The sequence below is a fragment of the Mesoplodon mirus genome (genome assembly GCF_964341445.2).
Source record: "Mesoplodon mirus genome assembly, chromosome: 14".
Classification (NCBI taxonomy): Eukaryota; Metazoa; Chordata; class Mammalia; order Artiodactyla; family Ziphiidae; genus Mesoplodon; species Mesoplodon mirus.
Window position 1 is genome coordinate 22,323,621 of NC_138990.1, and position 24,897 is coordinate 22,348,517.

General features: G+C 52.4%; 2 protein-coding genes across 3 annotated transcripts in view; one reads left to right on the plus strand and one right to left on the minus strand.

The window, feature by feature from the left end:
* The first annotated feature begins 2,571 nt into the window (after positions 1-2,571).
* GPR45 (G protein-coupled receptor 45) lies at positions 2,572-4,146 on the plus strand. Its single transcript, XM_082642608.1, has one exon. It carries the CDS (start codon positions 2,629-2,631, stop codon positions 3,931-3,933), a length of 1,305 nt encoding a protein of 434 aa, XP_082498734.1. The 5' UTR covers positions 2,572-2,628; the 3' UTR covers positions 3,934-4,146.
* Positions 4,147-12,737: 8,591 nt separating this feature from the next.
* TGFBRAP1 (transforming growth factor beta receptor associated protein 1) overlaps positions 12,738-24,897 on the minus strand; it is a 44,379-nt gene continuing 32,219 nt past the window's right edge. For both annotated transcript variants that reach the window (XM_082643171.1, XM_082643172.1), the window contains 5 exons: positions 22,161-22,304; positions 19,713-19,856; positions 18,689-18,848; positions 17,162-17,595; positions 12,738-15,317 (listed from right to left, as the gene is read on the minus strand). In XM_082643171.1, coding sequence (XP_082499297.1) covers positions 15,141-15,317; positions 17,162-17,595; positions 18,689-18,848; positions 19,713-19,856; positions 22,161-22,304 — 1,059 coding nt within the window. In that variant the 3' untranslated portion in view covers positions 12,738-15,140. The remainder of the gene's footprint in view (positions 15,318-17,161; positions 17,596-18,688; positions 18,849-19,712; positions 19,857-22,160; positions 22,305-24,897) is intronic.

Below are 24,897 nucleotides of genomic sequence, written 5' to 3' on the forward strand. Positions count from 1 at the left end.
TCAATAGTTGTGGCACATGGGCTCAGTAGTTGTGGCTCGCAGGCTCTAGAGGGCAGGCTCAGTAGTTGTGGTGCACGGGCTTAGTTGCTCTGCAGCATGTGGGATCTTCCCAGACCAGGGCTCAAACCCGCATCCCCTGCACTGGCAGGCGGATTCTTAACCACTGTGCCAGCAGGGAAGCCCCAGCACTTCTTAAACATGAGTTATGAGGTTGGTATAATCCTTACAAATTATGTGAAATACTTATTTAACATCTGCACTGGAAAAAGAGACCCACTCAAACCACTTTTTTAAAAGGGGAGGTCCAACCTGTGTGAAGTCAAGTGATAGATATTTCTCTCTCCTCCTTTAGGCAAAGAATAGAAGACTGCAGTGAATGTACTAACCATGCACTTGGCGGTCATGAAGGTTTATGGTCCCAGAGGGCAGCCCTCCTCTTCCCAGCACGGGAAGCCCCCGGCTTGGGGCTGGCTCCGCACCCGTGCACCCTGATGCAAGGCTGGCCCGCACTGGACCACCCCCAGGCACGTCACACAGTGAGAGGGTGGGTGGGAGACTGCCCCCAGTGGCCCCCCTGCCTTGGGAACTCGGCAGGATCAGGACTCAAGATCGCTAGCATGGGCTTCCCTGGTGGCGCAGTGGTTGAGAGTCCGCCTGCCGATGCAGGGGACACGGGTTCGTGCCCCGGTCTGGGAAGATCCCGCATGCCGCGGAGCGGCTGGGCCCGCGAGCCATGGCCTCTGAGCCTGCGCGTCCGGAGCCTGTGCTCCGCAACAGGAGAGGCCACAACAGTGAGAGGCCCGCGTATCGCAAAAAAAAAAAAAAAACATGACGCCGAAGTCAGAAATTAAATAGGACTAAACATAAAGTCAAAAAACCCCTCAGAGCACAGTGTAAAAAAGAGTCCAAAGCAGACAAATTAAACACACACACACAAGGGAACACAACATTGTAAATCAACTATATTTCAATGAAAATTTTTTTAAATAAAATTTTTTTTAAAAATAAGGGAAAAGAAAAATTAAGGCCCAATCAGTGAGGTCCAGCACCTACCTGTTAAGTATTCTCCACAAAGATCAAAAGGGAGAAAACTAGCAAAGACGTGAAAAAGGAAACTTTCTCAGAGTTGAGGGGCACATGGCTTTGGATTTAAAAGACCCACTGAGTACCCAGCACAAAAAACAAGAAAAGACTCATATCTAGACACTGCCTTGTAAACATTTTTCAGAAAGAAAATATCCAGCCTTCAAGAGGCAATAACTTGTCACTTGTGAAGGAACAGAATCAAACCCACTTCCAACCTGACCCCAGCAATGCTGAATGCCAGAAGGAGCGACGTCTCCCAGCCTCTGCAAGGACATTCTTTCAGCCTCAAGTGGACAGCCTGTCAAGTCATCGGTCAGTGGGAAGCTATGGAATTTGTATGTTACAGACGAGAAGGTCACACCAGCAGACGTTAAGCAGCCTTCTGGAGGCGCCCAGTGATGGGAAAGTGGTGGATTTCACCTGCTCAGGCAAGCTGACTGTGGACTGAGCTACAGAACACCATCCTGGCCACACCCATGAAAGAAACACGAAATGAAAGATAACAGCATCTTTTTTTTTTTTTTAATTTTTGGCTGTGTTGGATCTTCGTTGTGGTGCACGGGCTTCTCATTGCGGTGGCTTCTCTTGTTGTGCAGCACGGGCTCTAGGCGTGCGGGCTTCAGTAGACGTGGCACATGGGCTCAGTAGCTGTGGCTTGTGGGCTCTAGAATGCAGGCTTCAAAAGATGTGGCACACGGGCTCAGTAGTTGTGGCTCCCGGGCTCTAGAGCGCAAGCTCAGTAGTTATGGCGCACGGGCTTAGTTGCTCCGCAGCATGTGGTCTTCCTGGACCAGGGATCGAACCTGTGTCACCTGCATTGGCAGGCGGATTCTTAACCACTGTGCCATCAGGGATGCCCCGATAGCACCCTTTAAAAGGGTTTATCTGGGGTGAGAGTGTCCTCCTTTCATCAGTGTTTCCAAAAGTAACATTCTAGCAGCATTACAGTTATCCAAAGTGTTACCATTACGGGAAATTGGGGGAAGGGTACATGGGATCTTGCTGGATTATTTCTTACAACTGCATGTGATTCCACACTTAAAACAAATAGCAGCGGCATCAACTACCATTTACTTACTCCACAAAATTTCTGTTGAGCATCTTCTCCGCTGGGGACACAGCAAACAACACAGACAAAACCCTGCCCTCATGGAGCTGGCTTTCTGCTGGGGGTTGCCTTGTCCAAAGCTTCACTGGATCAGGCTGTTTATAATTCAAGTTATAAAATACATGCTGATTATGGAGATGTTGATTACAAAGTCTGGTCCCCCACAAGGTGGGTCTAATCAGGTTTCCCGGGTGATGTGACAAGGCTCGGCGTATTTGTGAAGACCAAGCCTTGTCCCACGTGGTAAGTAAGTGAGTCATCGCCACTCTGATGTTGAAAATACCTATAAAAGGCAAAAACTGCTCTGTTCAACCCGTGCTTGGAAGGTCTAACCCCGTTCTCTTTCGTGCTTCTTTGCTCCAGGCCACTGAGAGCGTCCAAGTAGAAAGCTGCGGACACAGTCGGTTGTCACGGAGATGATGAGGCTGTGATTGATGAATCGCAAATCCCCGCCAGTTGCTCCCAAAGAGGGAGGCTCCCCCAGGCTTTTGCAGTGCCCTCTAGATCCAAGACAACCGGGAGGTAGATGCAGCCGGCAGGCAGAAGGCTACAGCCCCCGAGGCGCTGAGGCCCCTCCCTCCCCCCTCTGCCCCAGCTCCAGGATTTCCTCCACGATGGCCTGTAACCGCTCGTCCATCGAGACCCACGAATACCTGCTGCCCAACGGGAGCCACGTGGCGGACCCCGGGCCCCCCGCGCCGCCAGCGCCCCTCAGGATGTCCCTGGCGGTCCTTATGATGCTGATGGTCGTGGTGGGGCTCCTTGGCAACGCCGTGGTCTGCGTCATCGTGTACCAGAGGCCGGCCATGCGCTCCGCCATCAACCTGCTGCTGGCCACGCTGGCCTTCTCGGACATCATGCTGTCCGTGTGCTGCATGCCCTTCACCGCCGTCACCCTCGTCACCGTCCGCTGGCACTTCGGGGACGCCTTCTGCCGTCTCTCGGCCGCGCTCTACTGGTTCTTCGTCCTGGAGGGCGTGGCCATCCTGCTCATCATCAGCGTGGACCGCTTCCTCATCATCGTGCAGCGCCAGGACAGGCTGAACCCCCGCAGGGCCAAGGTGATCATCGCCGCGTCCTGGGCGCTGTCCTTCTGCGTCTCGGCCCCGTCGCTGGCCGCCTGGCCGCTGGTGGAGGTGCCGGCGCGGGCCCCGCAGTGCGTGCTGGGCTACACCGAACTGCCGGCCGGCCGCGCCTACGTGCTGGCGCTGCTGGGCGCCGCCTTCTTCGCGCCCTTCGCCGTGATGCTCGGCTCCTACCTGGGCATCCTGCACACGGTGCGCAAGAACGCCGTGCGCGTGCACAACCAGTCGGACGGCCTGGACCTGCGGTGGCTGCCCCGCGCCGGCCTGAGGCGGCTCCAGCGGCAGCAGCAGCAGCAGGTCAGCCTGGACCTGAGCTTCAAAACCAAGGCCTTCACCACCATCCTGATCCTCTTCGTGGGCTTCTCGCTGTGCTGGCTGCCGCACTCCGTCTACAGCCTGCTGTCCGTGTTCAGCCGGAGGTTCTACTGCGGCCCCTCGTTCTACGCCACCAGCTCTTGCATCCTGGGGCTCAGCTACCTCAAGTCCGTCTTCAACCCCATCGTCTACTGCTGGCGAATCAAGAAGTTCCGCGAGGCCTGCCTGGAGCTGCTGCCCCAGACCTTGCAGATCCTGCCCAAAGTGCCTGAGCAGATCCGGAGGCGAATCCAGCCGAGCACCGTCTACACATGCACCGAAAACCAGTCTGCCGTGTAGGGGGTGGCGGTGAGCCCCCTGCCCCCCGCTCGGCTTCCTGGGACTCCCGTGCACTCGGCACTTGGGGGGGCCTCTTAAGCACAAAGGGACTCATTTGTTACCGGGTGAGCTGCGGCTCCCAGGTTGGCACGATGAATTATTTTTGTTTCTCCCTGCGGGTCTGATGGAAACTGGACGGCCGTCACGACAAAAGGGGAAACGGGTGGGTGATGGAGGAGTCAGGCCCAACGTTGTTAGGGAGGTGAGGGGAGCAGGGAGGGAGGCTGGCTGCGGGGTAGGAGGAAGGTCTGTTTAAAGAGCTCTCTCAAGATCTGCCTTGGAGACAGCCGTGGTGCCATGTTCTGACGCGAGGAACCCAAGTAGGTTCATCTCTGGGTCCTCAGTCAGTGTGCTGGGCGCCAGCATTCTTCAGAGGCGTTTGTGTCTGTGGCACACGTCGTGGACACATGCCAGGTTCTTTACAGTGGTCAGATGTGCATTTGGACGATGCCGAATCGTCCGTTCTATAAACCAAAATCACGCGGGAAGCAGAGGGGCCCCTGGGCTTTTCAGCTGCCCCCGTGTGACACGTGGGAGGCCTTGGTGGCTTGAAGCCCAGAGAATGTTCGGGGGCAGCTCGGCTGAAATGACAAGCCCACCCCAGCACACATCCTCAACCCTCCTCCCTGGACCGGCCCACCTGGACCCTCACCCTGAAGCCTGTCACCTCCCTGCCTGCCGTGGCAGCCCCTGCCCCTTCCCTCTCTCTCACCTCTGGCCCCCGGGCCCCCCTTGTCCTCATTCCGTCTGTCCCCGTGAGTAGGAACCACACTCCTTCTCCTGTGATCCATCTTTTCAGCAAGTACTTGTAGCGACTTGCTTTCAGCCCCAGAAGCGGTCGGGGGTCTGTCTACATGTTCCTCTCGACGCGCTGAGGCTGCCGCTTCACCCCGTCCCAGGACCTGCGGCGGGGACGCAACGACCCACTCCCACTGACCTCTGTGTTCCTCTACCTCACTCAGGGCCGCAGGGGTCTGACCACTGCTGTCGGGGCCACCTCCCCGGGACCTTGGTCCCCCAGCCCAGGCAGGATTGGGATCCCAGGAGGGCAGCTGCCTAGAGGGGACCTGCTGCTTGTCTCGTACGCCCAGCCTCTACACCCAGGGCCTCCTTTACCACTGGGAGCTTCTGATGGGGGAGGTGACTTTCCTGAGGTCAGGGCACATGGTCGAGTCCACGGAGCTCTCTTTACAGCTTCAGATCTGAAGAGAGTGGGAAATTTAAGGATAAATGTAGAAAATATGGTTCTAAGTCTAACTCCAGCAGGAAGTAGTCACGTGACCTTGCTCGTTTCACCCCCACTTCTCTGGGCCTCAGTTTCCCCATCTGCCAAGCGAGGAAGCAGGCCTAGAGGGTCTCCCACATCCCTGCCGAGGTCCCTGCCATGTGCATGTTTTCCACTTGTAGTCACCAGATCCCCTGCCTTCGTTTATCCATCCATGCAGTGAGCATTCATTAAGTGCCTACAAGATGCAAGGCACTGGAGGGGACCGTGATGGGTCATGCCCGTTTGGGCCCAAAGGCACGTGTCTGATTTATCTCAGGATAACGGTAACACACACACACGCTCCCCTTTGTGTTTTTCTTCTCCTTTCCTTTCCAAGGTTGTATGAAGAGACCAGCTCCCCATTCCCATGCTTTCCTCCTGTGACAGAAGCAAAAAAGAAAGATAACATAATTCACATTAACCTAAGTCCAGACGAGGGCTTTTCCAGAAAATAATTGGCACTTTTTCTCACCAACTTCACCCTCCTTTTACACCCAGGCCCAGACCCCCCAGACCATTGTATACCTAGAGTGAGTGGGAGGGAGAGAGAGGAGAGAGAGGACAGGGAGACAGACAGGAGAGGAGAGAGGAGAGGCACAGAGTTTGGTTGAAGATGGTCAGTGGCATGTGACTGACTGAGGTGGGTCCCCTCACTTCTGTGTCCCGAGTGCCCGCCGCGAGGCAGAGCTGCACAGCCAGACCACCACGGGGACCAGGCCTGTGGGCACCTGCCCTCCGGTGGGCAGTTAAGAGAACGTTCTATAGGAGCCTCGTGTAAAAGAGAAGTCACAAAACTGAACGAACGAAGGGACCAAAATGTACATCAATCAGCGTTATTTGATGTATGTTGGATAGTAATATATATGTTTCAAAGTAATAATTTTGTATATATTTTAAGTAAAGTATTATTGCTCTTTCGGTGCATAAGACTGTGTTTCTGGGCTTCCCTGGTGGCGCAGTGGTTGGGAGTCTGCCTGCCAACGCAGGGGACACGGGTTTGCTCCCTGGTCTGGGAAGATCCCACATGCCGCGGAGCAACTGGGCCCGTGAGCCACAACTACTGAGCCTGCGCGTCTGGAGCCTGTGCTCCGCAACAAGAGAGGCCGCGACAGTGAGAAGCCTGCGCACCGCGATGAAGAGTGGCCCCCGCTTGCCGCAACTAGAGAAAGCCCTCACACAGAAACAAAGACCCAACACAGCCTAAATAAATAAACAAACAAACAAATAAATAAATAATATCACCGCTGATTTAAAAAAAAAAAAAAAAGACTGTGTTTCTTGCCAAAATTAGCGCCAGAGCCATGACTAGTACACCAAGAATCTGGGGTCGGACACCTCCTAAGATACACCCACTTCGGGAAGTCTGGTCCAGAACCTGTAAGCCACTAGCCGAGCTGCAATGACTAAAGGGCATTACTGATGACAATGGGAGACTGCGCAGTGGGAGGGTCACAGCAGGGCGCCCACATTTTTAGAAGCTCCCCACCCTGCTAGATAATTCCAGACAGTGAGTTTCACCTCTGACTTTCACTCTGCTGACTTCCTGATTCTCTCCAGTCTCGCTGGGCCTTCAAGGAACTTCTTAAAATACCACATAAATAGCAAGTTCTTGTCTCCTTCCCTGATGCCTGCAGGGCGACCACTGCTTCTCTGTATTATGTTTTCATCTTCTCTCTGGCCCTGGACTTCCCCCAAACCCTGGGCGCTGAATTGTTTCTGTGGGGTCCTGGGCAGTGACTGTGGTGGTGACGGCCCGTGGGAGAGCCTTGCCTCAGAAAATGAGACACCGTAAGTCTCAGAAGTGTCATCCTAATTCTCACCACCCGGGAAAATCCACTACTTTGTCATCATGAATCTTGGCCCCCTGCTGTTGGGGTGAAATAAAGGCAAAGGTTCTCTAGGACACTCTGACAACCAAGATGAAGAGCAAAATCTAGATCAATTCCTACTTGGCTACTCTGAGCCCTGGCGTAGTTTCCCCTGACATGATTTACAGTACACGCTTTTTGGGGGACTAAAAATCTGCCATGTTAAGTACTTCCGCCGTTGCTATGTTCCCCTTGCTCACACAGTCAGCAGCCTTGCCTCCAGCAAGTGATTCCGTGTCCAGCTTCCTGGCCTCCTAAATGAGGGAGACACTCCCAGCCAGAGGCCCCCGAGAGAAACACATGACATAATGTATATGAGGATCTAGTCCCACGCCTGGGCTGGATATAACGGGGCAGTAATCGCTAGGGTTGTATTGTCAACCTGCTTACGTCCCAGCTTTGTCCGCTTGGGGCAAGGGTAAAAATGTGTTTCAGAAACTGGCTGTCCTGCCCTTTCCTTATCTTCATGTGCTTGTAAGATTTTAGGGTCGGCTGACAAGAACACAACAGCTACTGAAGCCAGGAGCATGGACTCGATGGCCTGAAATGACCACTTCATTCCGCTCAAAACGCTCCCAGGGCTGTGAGTCAGCCTCCCTGGGCTACTAGGGGAAGGGGTGGGTGGGTAGTGCCACCCTATTCCCAGGCTGGAGAAACAGCCTGAGGCCACACCCCCACTGTTCTTGGTGGTTCTAAGGTACGCAGACAGCTGGGTGGCGGAACCGGGAATGCTGGGATGCAGGCGGGAGGGAGGCCGGTGGGGAGGCAGTGGGCTAGGGGAAATGGGCAGGGCTGCTGTAACCGACCCCCCCAGCGCTAACTTTAAAAAATAACCCCGCCCACTCTCACGGAAGTCCAGCTGTGAGGTGGGCTCCCTACCCACCGGGTTGTTCGGGACTCAGGCTCCGCCCATCTCGGTGTGCATTGTCCCTGGGGCACCGTCCTCATCTCTGTGGTCAGTGCAGGCCGCAGCCAGGTCGGTGTCCTGGCTCCTCAGGAGGCGAAAGTGTGCAGGCACATCCACACTCCCCTGGTCTTTCCTGGTCTTCCCTGGTCCAGAGCCCAGTCACATGATCACTCCAGCTGCAAAGGAGGCTGGGGGATGAGTCACATGATCACGCCATCTGCAGAGGAGGCTGGGGATGAGTCACATGATCACGCCAGCTGCAAAGGAGGCTGGGGGATGAGTCACATGATCACACCGGCTGCAAAGGAGGCTGGGAGACTGAGTCCCTAGTCAGGTGCCCACGTGTCCAGTCGAGCCTCTCTCAGCACAGGAGAGGAGGAGGTGGGGGACTGCCAGCAGTCTCTGCCAAGACTGCACGATTTTGAAAAACGAGCGACCTTAGCACACACAGACATTCTTAAGTCCTAAGTACAAATTTCATAACTGAGCCTCTTCTCAATGTAAAATAAACACAATCAACCCAAGATGGTACCTCTCTCTTTACCTCTAGCCCCCAGCGCCTGGGGATGTGCGTCCAGACACAGAAACTGCATATGCGTTGATGACTGGGCTGAGAAGAGAGTCGCCACATTTAACCTTTTAGGCACAATAGGTGTTTGAAAATTTGCAGCCACAAAGAGATGACTTTTGCCAAGATAAAAAAAAAACTTATAATTTAAAACCGCAATCAATAGCGATTGAGACCGAGTCTGCCAAGAATTTGATTATGCTTAAGGAAAGAGTATACTTTCAAAGCTTCGCCTATTGGAAGGTGCAGACCGTTTGCTGATGGCAAGGTGGACCTGCAGAAGGAGGGCCGGGGCCAGGCCATGGCGATTGGGCAGCTCAAGAAAACAGGGCTGGGGACCCTAGGGGTGGTTACATCTGGATTGTGTAAGAATGAAAGGATGTTGGAACACAATAGCATGGTGTGTGCGCGTGCACGCACATTATTTGGGGCGGGCGGGCAAGGGCACTGTAGCAGACAGTCTCGGTTTACCTTCCGCCCTCCGCCCTTTCCTCCTGGAGGAGCGGGGGGCGAGGTGATCTAAGAATAGGAGAGGTGCCAGCGTGCCTGGCTAAGAGGAAACCAGGGAGGGGCTGCAGCACAGAGGGGTTTTTCCTACTTAGTCGGATAGGAACAGAAAGAGCTCACCTGTATGAGAAACACACAGGTGTCACCAGAATGTTACCTTCTGCAACCAGGAATCCGAGGCTGCTGATATGCCAGCTCAGCCTGGAGGTGTCCAGGTAAACGTCTGACCATCCCCAGGGCCGGGGTAATAAGGCCGGTCCCTTGCACGGATCTGCGTGTTCCAGCTCCCCAGCGCTCTCTCCTGCTGCTTCTGGCAGCTGCTGTCCCTTTACCAACCATCCAGCCGGAAAAAAACAGCCAAGCTCATTTCCAGAAGCATTTTTGAAAAGACAGGTTTGCTGTTCCTTATTAAGTGTCCTTTGGGGACTCATTTCTCATTTCCTCCCTCATTGAAATGCTGCTGCAGTCTCCCCTCCTGGCCGTGCTTTGCTGTGGTGTCATGAAGACTTCGGATGTTTTATTAAACCATGAAGAAAGGGTCACTCACCTCACCATAAAAGACAAACAGGACTGAATAACTTTATAAATGCATATGAAAAAGTGCAAAGCGTAATTTGCTTTCAAGGCGTGAAGGGAGAAACACTGTGGCGAGCAGGAGGCTCTGTCTCCCCAAGGCTTCGATTGTCACGGGATTTGCCGGGCCTCTCAGGAAGCAGGCAGTCCAGGCTGCTAGGAACTGCTTTCCCTGGCGGGGAGCCCTGGGACCACTGAGATGCATCCGCTCAGACGCTCTCCAAGGTGAGAGGTTCCACCAGGTTTTTGTCCCCAGAGTCTAAATCTCCATTATACCTTCATGTGAACCTGCAGACCCTCTTCTTCCCCCAGATCCTCTTCACTCCCCGGCCCCCTGCTCTGTTTTCCTCGAATCTTTCCTTCTCAAATGATGCAATAAGCAGATATGGGTAAGTTCTTAACTAGACATGAGGTGATGCTATACCTTAAAGTTCAGATTTAGATTCTGTAAGAGAATGGAGTACTTTCCATCCTTAGGAATAAATGTTCCCTAGTCTTAGACAAGTTTTAAAAATCATATCTATTGATTATTTTGTATTATAGAGGTAATTTGCTCCTTGTAGAAGTGAAAACTTTTTTTTTACCCAAACGCATAAAGAAAAGTAAAGATATTCTAGTTTTTATAACTTACATATAAAAATGTGTATTTCTTTTTTTTTTTTTTTTCTTTTTGCGGTATGCGGGCCTCTCACTGTTGTGGCCTCTCCCGTTGCGGAGCACAGGCTCCGGATGCGCAGGCCCAGCGGCCATGGCTCACGGGCCCAGCCGCTCCGCGGCATATGGGATCCTCCCAGACCGGGGCACGAACCCGTATCCCCTGCATCGGCAGGCGGACTCTCAACCACTGCGCCACCAGGGAGGCCCTAAAAATGTGTATTTCTTTTGCAAAATTTAGATCATACTATCCCACAACTTAGCTTAGTGTTTTGGTAGGTTTTTTTTCATGTTTTGAAGTGATTTCTGCTGGCTGGGAGTCATCCATTATGTGGCTGCACCAGAAGCCAAGTTACTTAACTACTCCCTGTTTGGTTTTGTTTATTTCTGTTTTCCACTATTAAAAACAAAATCCTATAATGAGTATCCCCTACTCTGGGCAGCCTTTGCTATCTTGCTGTTAGAAGTACGTTAAACTCGTCACGTTCAATTCTCTGTCCTGGGAAGCAGAGTACAATGTGGCCACCCCAGTGGTTTAATCGAACATCTGTATTAACCACGTCTTTGATTTTCTGTATTCTGATGCTTTGACATCCGGGCCCTGGCTGACCCTGGAGAGGTTGCCGCTCCCAGGACTGGCTGGCTCCTGGGGACGGTGAACCATTCGCCCGCGAGCGCCCCTTCAAATACAAAGCAGCCCAAGCAGCGCCCACACCCCACCACCTCCTCTGTGAGTGCTCACACCCCGAGCTGCTATCCGCCTGCTCTAATCCCCCAGGGCCAGGGCCAGCCAGCCAGGGGCAGCCGCTGGGCCCAGAGCCCATGGAAATCATTCCAACTCGCCAGCCCCAAGCCTGCCCAGCTGCCTCACCCCTTCCTTCCCTTGGAAGCCACGATAAAGGCTCCTGCCCACGTTCCCCGACCTGCCCTGTGCCTCCTGCCTAGCCCTGGTGCTTCCCCACGTGGCTGGTGTGCCCCCTCCCCTGTGAGGAGGGTCTCCGGGATCCGTGAGTATAAAAACTATCTTTTCAGTGGCAATTGTCTCCTGATCTGTTGGCCTTACTATACCTCCAATTTTTTATCCAGGTACTATATTTTATTTCAATTTTTTTTTTAATTTTTATTTAATTAATTAATTTACCTTATTTTTGGCTGCATTGGATCTCCGTTGCTGCGCGCGGGCTTTCTCTAATAGCGAGCGGGGGCTACTCTTCGTTGTGGTGCGCGGGTTTCTCATTGCGGTAGCTTCTCTTGTTGTGGAGCACAGGCTCTAGGAGCGTGGGCTTCAGTAGTTGTGCCGCGCAGACTCAGTAGTTGTGGCTCGCGGGGCTCTGGAGCGCAGGCTCAGTAGTTGTGGTGCACGGGCTTAGTTGCTCCGCGGCATGTGGGATCTTCCCGGACCAGGGCTCGAACCCGTGTCCCCTGCATTGGCAGGCGGATTCTTAACCCCTGCACCACCAGGGAAGCCCTCCCTGTACTATAATTTAATACAAGGGACTCTCCAAATAAACTGGCCACAACATTCTGTTTCTTTTGGGGGGGGCGGGACTCCTTTCCCATATAATTAAAAACCGTGTAAAGACCAAGATGAATGGACCCAATACCAGATGGACACGCTGGCTGAGGCTGCCCCTGGTGGGGGAACTGCTGGTCTCTCTACGGCACAGACACCCGTGTTTCTCTTCTGCCCAGAACTGGGGTAAAGCCTCGGCCTCCAGCCTCATCTGTCACTGTCCCCTGCCGCCTTCCCGAGCTGCAGTCATTGGATCCTCTTTCTCTCCATCCCCACGGGGCCATAAGCCAGCTCACCCCCCCACCCTGAGTGCAGCACTCTCCCTCCAACTCCGTTCATCTGGTCCGCCAGCACTGCACGTCCTCTGGCATTTGTCCCCCGGGGCTGTCATTACCTCCAGCAGGGCTGAGACCAGATGTGTCTCTCACCAGTTTTTCTGCAGAACGGAGCACGATGTCTGGCACAGAGCATCTTCCACTATATACTTGTGGAATGAATGAATGAATGAATGAATGAATATACAAATAAATGAATGCGTGGATTCAAAAAGGAAAACTGCCCCCTTCGTACCTTGCGTACAGCTCTTGGTGTCTTTTAGCCCCTCAGCTCCTGGCCCGGTGGGTGTGCACCCTGGCACGGCCGAGGCGGGTTGGGAATGGCTGAGCTTCTCTGTCAGCTGCTACAAAGCAGCGTATTTTCTAGTATTTGTACAAACACCAGATACCTGGAAATTACACCAGTAAATTACACCGTAATTAAACGTAAATTAAAACCTAGTGAAGCAACACCAAAGGATTTGAGGAACGACCAATGCAAGTCCCTGCAGGAGCTGGAAGGCACCACCAGGGCAGATGACTAAGTTGTATGGCCCCTTGGGCTATAGGTGTCATGCAGCAGAAAGCATCACATCACCAAGATAACTTTTATTTAAAAAACAATTACAGTAGGGACAAAGAATCAAAAGAATTTTAATAAAATCAACAAGTTTACATTTGTACACCTTGTGTATTTGGGATCCAACCAGGGGCAAAGGGTAAAGTTGAAAGGACCAGGTTTCCATAGGCAAGCAAGGGGGAAGCCCAGGTTACCCCGGCTGTGTGACAGGCAGTGACTCAAGGGTGGTACCCAGGGCCCCTGGAGCCCCACTGCAAGCACATCCGGGGCTCAGGCCCGGGCCTTCCATCTCTGAGCGCGGGTTCATGGCTCCATAGCCCACGTGCCACTCCCACGTGGATACCGGATAAGCGACAGCAGATAACCAGCTCGTGAAATTGAAGAGTCTTCCCCAGAGAATACTAATGTCAGCTGAGTCCAGTTCGTGCTATTTTAACTAGGATGGTGACATCGAAGCGACCCAGGGGGACAAGGGCCGAGTGATGGTTCTAATTCCTCTAACCAATGGTACAATCACAAGAGAGCAGGTCTTTAGAAAGAACCACGTATTTCTTTAAAAAATATGATTTGAGAAAAGGGCCTTGTGGGAGTTAGAGAAAGGCAAGGTTTTTAACAATTCTGCACAGGGTCAGAGAATTCTGCTGCATTAGAGGATTCTAGAGTAGAGATAGAAAACTGCTCGACTTCCGTTCCCATCATTCTAAAGGATAACAAACATTTCAAAATATTGATCAGTGTTCAGAGCAAAGAGAGACCAGTGCCCCCAAGTGAGAAAGGAACAATCCGAAGGCTTTTCCAGGATTGTACCCATCTCGTGGAGAGAAACAGCGCTTTTAAAGGTGCAGTTTTCCGTGTCCTAGTCGCTTGTTCTCTGAGGGATAACCCCAAACTCACGAGTCGTAATGGTCACGTCCCCAGTAACACGGCCATTCCTTCACAGCCATCCGCAGGGTAAGACTCATGACTGGGCTTTCATTCACACCAGCTTACACAGCACACGGCTGAGCTGCAAGAATTTCTTCATTTATTCTTTAGAAATCGAGACACAGTAGGGAAGAGTGCATGGATGCCTTTGCTTTCTGGACCCCCTTGGAATCACAAGAGGAAGGAGAACAGTGACCGTGATCAGTACAGAAAGCGTTTTCACAGAAGGGAGGATGAGCTTTCCACCCCGTCTGTTAAGGCCTGGGCCGAAGGGGAGGGGCCGGATCCCGGGGTCCCCTCGTCACACGCACGAGCTGATGCACGTTTGCCAGGCGTCACGGCATCTGTCTTCTTAGTCCCTGATAGAGTCGATAATCACCAGGAAGAAATTCAGAAGAGGGCAGTGAAGTAACAGCGTCAGCTTCTCCGCAATGCTGGACAGAGACGCGGAATGGACGCGGGGTCTGTGATGCGGGGAGGTGACTGTCCCGTGTGTGCAGGAAGCCGCAGGGCAGGCGTGTAAAGTGCTAGAGGTAAGGCAGCCTGCCTGGACTTCCTCTGGGGGCGGCGCTCCCTTGGGAGGGGCGACATCCCCGTTGCGCAGGGCAGCCGTCACCCACGGCCCGCCCTGGCCAGCGTGAAGGTGACCACCAGCCGCCCCGGAAAACACACTTGGCGTGTGCTCACGACCTTTCCCTTTTAATTTCTCGAGGAATCAATGGGGGGGTACAAAGAAAAACGTCCCTAATGAACATGATGGAGGTGAATTTCCAAAAGACAGAAGGATCACGAAGAGGATATCACGCCAAATTAAAGGTTCTAATTGAACATGTTAATCACGGAGTTACAAACAAACCGGCGGGCGACGCGCCGTGCGCTCCTGTCCCCACCGGCGGCTCCAGACCTGCGAGCAGTTCCTTCTGGCGCGTCACAGCTTCTCGGGGCCTTCACTTGCGGGGCAGCCAGAAGCGAAGGAATTTACCCCAAAGGGAGGGCCTGGGTACCCAGGCAGATCTTTTAGGGGTTGGAAGCCAGGTGGGAAGTGGGAAGGAACAAAGATACCTCCCTGGGGTCAGCTGTCCCTCAGGGCAAAGGCAGAGCCCGCAGGGTGGCCAGGCGGTGATGATGGAGAGCTCTGCGCCCTGGCCGCTCGCCCGCCAGGATGCGGTCCCCTCCGTGCCACCGGAGCAAACGTTTCCAGTGCAAATACGTGTCTACAGATCGGGGCGCAGGGTGCGGGGTCTGGTTTGTCCGGGTGGCACAGGAAGGCTCATTTCCTTTCAGAGCAGACATCTGTTTTGGGTGGCGATGTCCCTGGACGGGTGAATCTGGCATGTCTCTATTTTGGGGATTATCCATTTCCATCCAGTGCAGGGGCTCGGCCGCATCCCATTTCCCACGGACCGAAGCCCCCCAGCACCCGATGACGGCTGACGCGGCTTCCTGCTCTGTGCATCCAGCCAGCTTGGTAAGGAGCCCTCGGCCCAGGCTCTTCAAGTCCGAGCCCCGGGGCTGGGGAAGCTGGGGTTCGTGTGCCTGCCAGCCGCACAGTGGGTGTGGACGAGACCACCGCTGGGATACCTAACAAACACAGGCTCGCAGAAGGGGTTTTGGCACATCTGGCAAAGCTTTTTGTCTGAGAGCCGAACTGAGCTTCCTTTCAGCTTCATCTGCAAAAAGAAACAAAGACAGGGACGCCTGTGACGTAAGTGACACCGGTTTTCAGAGCTGACACGCATTACCCCATGGGTTGTTTTATCACTGGTGAGAACAGCTTTAATATCAATTTCTCGAAACAGAGTATCAGCAGTGAAAATAAACAAAAACATCCTCTGGAACTGGAAAAGTCAAAAAAGCTACAAAACTGCCTTCTTATTTTACATAAGTAATTGCTGCTTGTCTGGCGGAGGAAGTTCTCACCAAGATCTTCTTTCAAAGATTCTCTGAGCTCTGATCTATTCAAGCAAGGCCTATTGCAGAATCACGGGGCGTTAGAGCCGACAAGACCGTGAAAGCTATCGAATTCCCTGCTTCCCTCGTTTGCAAACAAGAAAAGTTAAGGCCCAAATAAGAGACTGGGTCAAACCCAAGGGGCTGATCCGTGGCACATTCCTGACCGGCCCCAGGAAACGTCATTTCCTTTCTTTAAATGTAACTAACAAAACTAACAAAACTTTATTATTTCTTGTCCGATGAACAGGACAAGTTCTGCAAGCTAAAAGCGTTTCTGCAATGTGTGTGAATCAGCCCAGCGAGTCAGCCTAGTGGCCGGACAGAGTGTCGGCTTAGTGAATTCACCCTACTCGTTAGTTTCTTTAGTCATTCAACAAACATTCAATGCCTTCAAGATGCCAGGTTGGCTCAGGAATACCGAGATCAGTAAAGGAAGTTCCTGCCCTCAGAGAACCCAAAGCCTAACAGGCAAGGGGACAGCTACGGATGCAGCACGTGAGTCGGCACGCGGGGCACCCATCTGCTTCAAGGGATGGGAAGGTTTCACAAAGGAAAGACTTAGGCGGGGTTTCGAGTGGGCGTTCACCAGGCACAAAAGGAAGAGGTGAGCCGTCTCAGGCAGAGGAAACGGTGGATTCAAAGGCCGTACGTACGAAACGGCAAGTCCATTGGGAGGTTCTGAGCTCCCTGGGACGGGCGGGGACAGGCCAGAGGAGGGAGGCTGAATCTTGCCGGCCTCGGCTTCTCCACTGGGGAGTCAATGAAGGCTTCCCAGCGGGAGGAACATGGCGGATTCCTGCTCTGGAAGGACACCCAGCTGGCTGCAGGGCGTCTAGGCCTCACCAGAGAGAAGCCTCCTCTGGATGAGCTTGGGGATGTTATGGACTGAATGCCTGTATCTCTCACCAAACGTCAAGGCCCCGACCCCCAGTGGGATGGTGTTTGGAGCTGGGCCCCCAGGACGGCCTCAGGGCCCTTATGGAGGAGGAAGAAACCAGCGCTGGCTCCCGGCCCCATGAGCTCAGTGAGAGGGGGGCCTCACCAGGCCCCGAATCTGTTGGCGCCTGGATCTCGGGCTCCCAGCCCCCAGACGGTGAGAACTGGATGCGTGTCGTCTGAGCCCCCGGCCTGTGGGATTTGTTATCAGTCACAGCAAGCCCAGGAGACAGAGATGGGGACCCGGAACGTGCGGCTCTGCATCGGCCTGCAGTCCACAGCCGGGATCCTGTGCCCTGTGTCACCTCCTGGCGCCCCTGCCCCCCTTCTGTGACGGGGACGCAATTGTGCCCGGAAGCGCTGTGCGGATGCAGTGACACCGTGACGTGCAGCGTGGACCAGGGCCCGGAGCGCGGCTCTGCGGACCGTCAGTGTCTAAAAGGGGCGGGAAGCTGCCCCAACCGTACACCTGCCGGCCCGGCTCCCACCTGGGCTCGCACACCTGTGTCTGTGTGAAGAAATCACGTGTGTTGAAGTTACAGAGAAGAAACGGACAAGGACAATTTTTCCACGGGTAAAACCGACCTGAAATCACACGTCTCGCCCGAGAGGGCCGGGCTCTCACCTTGTCGTACTTGTAGATCAAGTTTTCGGACTTGGCCAGGCCCATAGCCACCTGAGTGGTCCTCCGGGCGTGGACGCTGGCCCTCATGGCCCCCATCAGGAACGGGCAGAGCAGCTGCACTGACCACGTGCCCGGCAGCAGCTGCAGGACCCGGGCTGCGTCGAACTCGGCGGCGCGGCGGTTCAGGAGGTCCACGGCGGCCACAGCCAGCTCGGGCGCAGAGGGCCCGGGGCCCAGGTAGATGGCCAGCAGCAGCTGGAAGAGCCGCCGGCGGTAGGGCGGGGCCCGGCCCTCGGAGCGCCACAGGCAGTAGTCCTCCGCTGCCGGGAAGTCGGCCAGCTCGTGGACCAGGATGCGCAGGGCCTCCTCATGCTGCTCCAGCTTCCCGTGCAGGATGGCGCTCTCCATGGGGAGCCCGGCGTCCTGGATCCTGTCTGTGAGGTGGGACCTGCTGGTTAGAAACGGCAGGGCCTGCGCCGGGTGGTGCCAATCCAACGCTGCAACTGCATGAGCCGTGAGCTTAAGAACGGGCAGAGCAAGGCTGGCTGCCCGGACGCCCCTGAACTCTGCCACCCAGGCTGCCTGGACGCCCTGGCCTGGGTGGCAGAGTTCAGGGGTGTCCACGTAGCCTCCCAGGAGGGCTGCCATGTGCCTTAGGACAAAGTCCACGTGTCACACGAGCATCATTCAGGCTTGAGTCACGTGCTGCTGGCCACGAGCTCAGTGTCATTGAATCAACAACATACATTAAATAAGGGGTCTTTAAGTAGGAACACACATAAAGAAGGTTACATATTGATCGGTTGGTGAAAATGATGTGACCAGGGGTCCTCAGGAGCCTGACCCTGCATTCCTGCAGGTATGATGGCTCAGTGTCCGTGAACTCAGCTGTGGAGACTCTACAGGACACAACTACCGCGAGCAATGAGAATCGGTGTAGTTAATGGTCAGAGAGCGGTGTTAAAAGCTGCTAAAGAGAAATATATTAACCCAGTAAGGACAACCTGGAAACTCCACGGTGCCCGATACAGCAAGAGACAGGTTCAGTCTGCCAGGTGCTGTTCGGAGGCTCGTACACAACATGGACAGTGTGGTTTCTGCCCTGGAGGAAATGAAAACCAGACCCCCTCCAGGACCCCTGCCTTCCTCCAAGCCTGGGGCAGCCAAGTGGACTGCTGGGGGCAGTGCCACCTTCAAAGCCGTGATCAGAGCTGGAGCCTCAGAAGGAACTGACCTGAGGGCTTCAAAGCCGAATAAACAAGTTCAAAGCAGCTTGGCTCAGCAGACACGCAGACCTCCCAACGTCCAGGGCAGCCTTCGTGTCATCAGCTAAGGGGCCCTGTCCGTTTCCAGAGGGTGGAGGACGGACAAGGAGGCTCGCCTGCCCTCAGGAGGCTGACTTTGTGCCACAGAGGCTCACAATCCAACCCCTGCCCCCCGAACAGAGACGAACAGAGGCCAAGGCCTCTGTCCCTGCCCCCACCCCCCACCCCCGCCGGTGACGTTTATCCAGAGAGATGCACTCACCCAGCAGAAAGTGGACTCGGTACAAATCGGATTTCTGGAGCAGGCGGCGTAGCTTCGCCTGCGTCTCGGTCACCTCTGCATCCTTGCCACTGGCGCTGGGCTTCTGCTGCAGCACCTCATCCAGGTAGAGGACAGCTAAGTGCGTGTGGTACTCCTCCTTCTACAGGACAGGAGGACAAGCAGACAGACAGCATTTGCTAGGGGAGCCCAGAGAACGTCCCCCAACCAACCAGCCAGCAGGTGCCCGAGACTGCACGTGCAAGGTGAGCGGGGGCTACCGGACAACCACAGAATACATGTACTGGGGCAAAAGCTTTCAGAAACCACGACACAGAGAAGCTGAATCTAAAATCTAGGGGAGGGCTTCCCTGGTGGCGCAGTGGTTGAGAATCTGCCTGCTAATGCAGGGGGCACGGGTTCAAGCCCTGGTCTGGGAGGATCCCACATGCCGCGGAGCAGCTGGGCCTGTGAGCCAGAACTACTGAGCCTGCGCGTCTGTAGCCTGTGCTCCGCAACAAGAGAGGCCGCAATAGTGAGAGGCCCGCGCACCGCGATGAAGAGTGGCCCCCACTTGCCACAACTAGAGAAAGCCCTCGCACAGAAACAAAGACCCAATACAGCAAAAATAAATACATAAATAAAATAAAATAAAATCTATGGGAAAATATCTCATTTTGAGAAGTAAGGGCCACAGGATTTAGGTATTCTCCAAAAAAGGGACAGCTTTCCTCATTTCCTTTAAGAATAACAACAAGGAAAAAAAAACCTCTAAAAAAAAAAAAAGACTAACAAGGAAGGAAAAGAGAAGAAAATATAAGCGGAGGGAACAAGAGATGGAGGGTGAGAAAAAAAGCTATTTAGGCGGCCGGTCTCTTTCATGAACATCCGGCTCCCTCCCTGACCTCCCACGCGTACAGACTGAGTGCCGGGAACACAAGACATTACGTTAGACCCGTGGGCCAAGTTCAGGTCCCGGTGATGCCACCGCAGCCCACGCAGCTCAGCCTGCGCTCTGGGGCCTCACCTGCAGTCTCCTGTCCATGACCAGATGTTCTAGGTACTTAACCAGGGCTTGCGGGTATTTCTTAAGGCAACTGATGATATCATCTGGGTTAAATCTACTCTGCTGTTCATCCACAGGTCTCTTGGTGAAAACTTGAACTCCGACCTGAAAGAAGAATAGCAATTTATTTATCGTGCTTTGCAAAGACCCCATCTTATCTTCATTCTGAGCACTATACGCTTTGGGTAAAACCACTGTCAAAAACATGATGATTCACGGGACTTCCCTGGTGGTCCAGTGGTTAAGACTTCGCCTTCCAATGCTGGGGTTGCAGGTTCGATCCCTGGTTGGGGAACTAAGATCCCATATGCCTCGCAGCCCAAAAACCAAAACATAAAACAGAAGCAATATTGTAACAAATTCAATAAAGACTTTGAAAATGGTCCACACTAGGGCTTCCCTGGTGGCGCAGTGGTTGAGAGTCCGCCTGCCGATGCAGGGGACACGGGTTCGTGCCCCGGTCCGGGAAGATCCCACATGCCGTGGAGCAGCTGGGCCCGTGAGCCATGGCCGCTGAGCCTGCACGTCCGGAGCCTGTGCTCTGCAAGGGGAGAGGCCACAACAGTGAGAGGCCCACGCACCGCAAAAAAAAAAAAAAAAAAAAAAAAAAGAAAATGGTCCACACTAAAAAAAAACAAACAAAAAAACATGATTCGGAAAAACAGTGCAGATGAAGCACTGACAGAGACAGGAAATGCCGCAGAGCTCCAGCTGGAATTCCTTCTAAAAGGGTCGGAAAGTAAGGAACCAAATATTTATTGGTGGTAGGTTTTGACAATCCATGAAGCAACAACTCTGTAACATTTAGATCATCCAAAGCAAGGATGGTCACTTGCTGGATCATAAGTGAAAGAAGATACAAGCGGCTGAAGATTCAGTGAACTCATATATACACTACCAAACGTAAGGTAGATAGTGGGAAGCAGGCGCAGAGCACAGGGAGATCAGCTCGGTGCTTTGTGACCGCCTGGAGGGGTGGGATGGGGAGGGTGGGAGGGAGGGAGATGCATGAGGGAAGGGATGTGGGAACAGATGTATAAGTATGACATTCACTTTGTTATAAAGCAGAAACTAATAAAAAAAAAGTGTACATAAAAAAAAAGAATTAAATAGGCTGACACAATCATCAAATGACAATGAGCCATTCATGGTGTTGGGACATCAATCTAATAACATAAAAACTATTGGTTTTGAAAATCTTCCTCTCTTTCAATATAATCGTCATTTCCACTTGTATAAAACTGAGGTTAATTTACAGTGTGTTTATTTCTAGCCAATCTCTCTAATGTTCCAGGACTGTCCATATTCTGTATCATTTGATATGTATTGTCATAAAACTTTTATATTTTTCAAAAAAAAAAAAAAAGATTCAGTGAACTCGATTCTCCAAATGCCCATACCCACCGTGTGCATTACCCACGTGGGACCCAAGCCCACGCACAGCAACAAAGACCTAACACAGCCAAAAATAAATATATAAAAATAAATAAGTTTATTTAAAAAAATACTAAAAAGAACCCCTTTCATTTATTATTGCCAAGTAATATTGCATTTTGTGCATATACATTTTATTTATCTATTCATCAAGTGACGGACACGGTTTTTTCTTTCTTTTGGCTGTCGTGAATAATACTGCCATAAATATTCATGTACAAGTTTTTATGTGAATAAAGGTTTTCATTTTTCTTGGATGCATACCTAGGAGTGAAATCACTGGCTCATATGATGACTGTTTAACCATTTGTAGAACTGCCAGACTGTCTTTCAAAATGACTGTACTGTTTTACTTTCCCACCAACGATGAATGTGAGTTCTAATTCCTCTGCATCTTTGCCAACATGTACTACTGTTGTCTTTTAAATTTTAGCCATCCTACTGGGTGTGAAATGGTTTTGATTTACATTTCCCTTAAGGATTAATCAAATGACTGATGAAAACAAACAAAAAAAAAGGGCTCCTCTATGTCCCCAACCCACCACCCCCAAAGGGGGTTGGGGACACATAGAAGCAAGGGCGACGCTTTGCCTGGTGTGCCCCGGGCCCGGCTCCACGCCCTGCAGGGCAACAGTCTGGTCCTGCTCCAGCCCACAGAGAATAAGGGACCAGATGCTGTTAGGGGTGGGGGTCAACACACAGGTGTTTAAGAAGATGCTAAGACCTGACCTGCGGTGCTTTCTGCTTTCCTACACAGTGGCCTGCCCCCAACACAGGTGTGCAGAAGCACTGAAATGCAGAAATTCTTAGAGAGCTGGGATTCAGATGGCTCAAGCCATGTATTAAAAGCAGGGTGGGGGGAGACGGAGAGAAGGGTTAAAGTGTAGCTTGTTTTCCCACCTAGAATCAAGTTTTCTGTCCATTTTCACCAGCCTCCCTGCCGCCCCTGAATGAATGCGTTTACGAAGCACAAACCTCCGGGTTTTTCTGCAAGACCCAGTCAGCATACTGCCACACGAGGTCCGGGTCAAGGCTGTAGGTGAGGAAGTCCACGATGTACTCGTACAGGTCTGAGCGCGTGGAGTCGTGAATATCCCCGTTCACGATGCTCACCCACAGCTGGAGAGGAAGAAAAAAGAAGGTAGGGAAGGTTACATACCTCTTAGAATTAGCTCAGAAAGGTCATGTGTTTATTTGTCTGGCCTTTCAATATTTCAAAGTGGCAGGAGAAACTTTAGAGGCTTAAATCCATTTTAATTTTTTCACACACACGAGAAAAAAAAGAGGGGACACGGTCCAGGAAATCAGGAACATAAAGCAACAAGTTCTTTTTCTTTCCTTTTTAATGAGATCACAGTAATACAAATACTAAATATAGTATATGAGGAGACTTGGATGCATTAAAAAATCTCTCTTCCGGGGGCTTCGCTGGTGGCGCAGTGGTTGAGAGTCCGCCTGCCGATGCAGGGGACACGGGTTCGTGCCCCGGTCCGGGAAGATCCCACATGCCGCGGAGCGCCTGGGCCCGTGAGCCATGGCCGCTGAGCCTGCGCATCCGGAGCCTGTGCTCCGCAACGGGAGAGGCCACAACAGTGAGAGGCCCGCACACCACACACACACACACACACACACACACACACAAAAAGTCTCTTCCTGAAATAAAATCATCACTGACAACGCTGGGACACAGAAGAAATTCACCTACATCCATCAGCCAGGCTGTTCCAGCCTTCTCCGTCACAGGAATTTCTGATTTTGAAGACCTTTTGGGACTGTGAGAGTCTGATGTGCTTTCAAAACCTCTGGTGACCCTGTGCCCTGGTGTTCCTACTGTCTTTTGCATGGGGGCTCAGGGTTGATTTTAATAATAAAGTCCTTTGCTATTTCATCCAGACACTTCCCTGCCGTGTAAACTGAATCTTTTTTTTTTTTTTTCGGTATGCGGGCCTCTCACTGCTGTGGCCTCTCCCGTTGCGGAGCACAGGCACCGGACACGCAGGCTCAACGGCCATGGCTCACGGGCCAAGCCGCTCTGCGGCATGTGGGATCTTCCCAGACCAGGGCATGAACCCATGTCCCCCGCACCGGCAGGCGGACTCTCAACCACTGTGCCACCAGGGAAGCCCCCTGAATCTTTTTTTTTTTTTAATGCTCCACTGTGCATATGTACTATTGTTTTTATTTTTTTAAACTTTAATTTATTTTATTTAATTTTTATTTATTTTTGGCTGCGTTGGGTCTTCGTTGCTGCGCGCGGGCTTCCTCTAGATGTGGCGAGCAGGGGCTACTCTTCGTTGCGGTGCGCGGGCTTCTCATTGCAGTGGCTTCTCTTGTTGCAGAGCACGGGCTCTAGGTGTGCAGGCTCAGTAGTTGATGCTCGTGGGCTCTAGAGCGCAGGCTCAGTAGTTGATGCTCGTGGGCTCTAGAGCCCAGGCTCAGTAGTTGTGGCGCATGGGCTTAGTTACTCCGCAGCATGTGGGATCTTCCCGGACCAGGGCTTGAACCTGTGTCCCCTGCATTGGCAGGCGGATTCTTAACCACTGCGCCACCAGGGAAGTCCCTGTAAACTGAATCTTACTTTCAGAGCCTCAGAATGAAGTGGCATCACGAGGTGTGGCAGAGATGGGGGCTGCCTGAGAGCCCCCCTGCATCATTGTCTGTGCCGTGGTCCTCACCCATCTGTCCACACTGACTTCTGAACCACACCATACCAGCAAGCAGCCCAGGAAACAGGCAGGCAGTGTAAACAGCTTTAGTTTTGTCACAGGCAGCCGTAATTCTGGTAGCAGCCCACCAATGTTTTTTATGTTACTAGTTTCTTCAGCGCTGAATTCCCCAAATCAAACAAACTATTCACACAGCCATTGAAATGTGTCATTAAAAAAATTCTGCCATATATAGTGATTTATTCCATATTATTTCAATTTTGTAAACTCCTGTCTATATAGCTTTGCTGATGTTATTAACACACTTATAACAAATTCTCAGAACACGGTGTTTTAAAAAAATAAAAATTTTAGCTTTGACACCCAAATCTGCTCTTAGCCATGGGGAGTATGTTGATGGGAACCTTTTTTTTTTTTTTTAACCTATCCCACAATCATGTTACCATGGTAATTTCTCAAAGCAACCAGATATGCTTGGTGAGTTTGGTGAGCACTGTTGATGCTCTTGGCCGCTCACAGAAGATGCAAGACAAGAGACAAGATGAGAAATTTGGGCGCAAGAGCCCCTGCCAGGGCCCTGAGCTCAGTCCCCAGCTCTCCTGCTGAGCAGTGGTGCCACCCGGGAAAGTGACTGGCCTTGATCAGCTTTAGTTTTGTCACAGATGACATGACAACCCAGCTCTCTGGCAAGACGTATTGTCATTAACAGTGGAAATTACAACCTGTTACTCACAGCCTTAATTTTTGATAAGGCAGTGGAGTCACAGGCTTTGTGGCTCAGTAAGAAATCCTATTTTTCTTACATTTTAAACAACTCAGTCTTGACAATGTTCTTTAAAGAGATGGAAAGATGAAGAAAAGAAAATTCTTGGGGCTTCCCTGGTGGCGCAGTGGTTAAGAATCCGCCTGCCAATGCAGGGGACACGGGTTCAAGCCCTGGTCTGGGAAGATCCCACATGCTGCAGAGCAACTAAGCCCGTGCGCCACAACTACTGAGCCCGCGTGCCACAACTACTGAGCCTGCTCTCTAGAGCCCGCAAGCCACA

Excerpts from the sequence above, each read along its gene's own strand:
- GPR45 (XM_082642608.1), top strand. The coding sequence starts at position 2,629 with ATGAATCGCAAATCCCCGCCAGTTGCTCCCAAAGAGGGAGGCTCCCCC.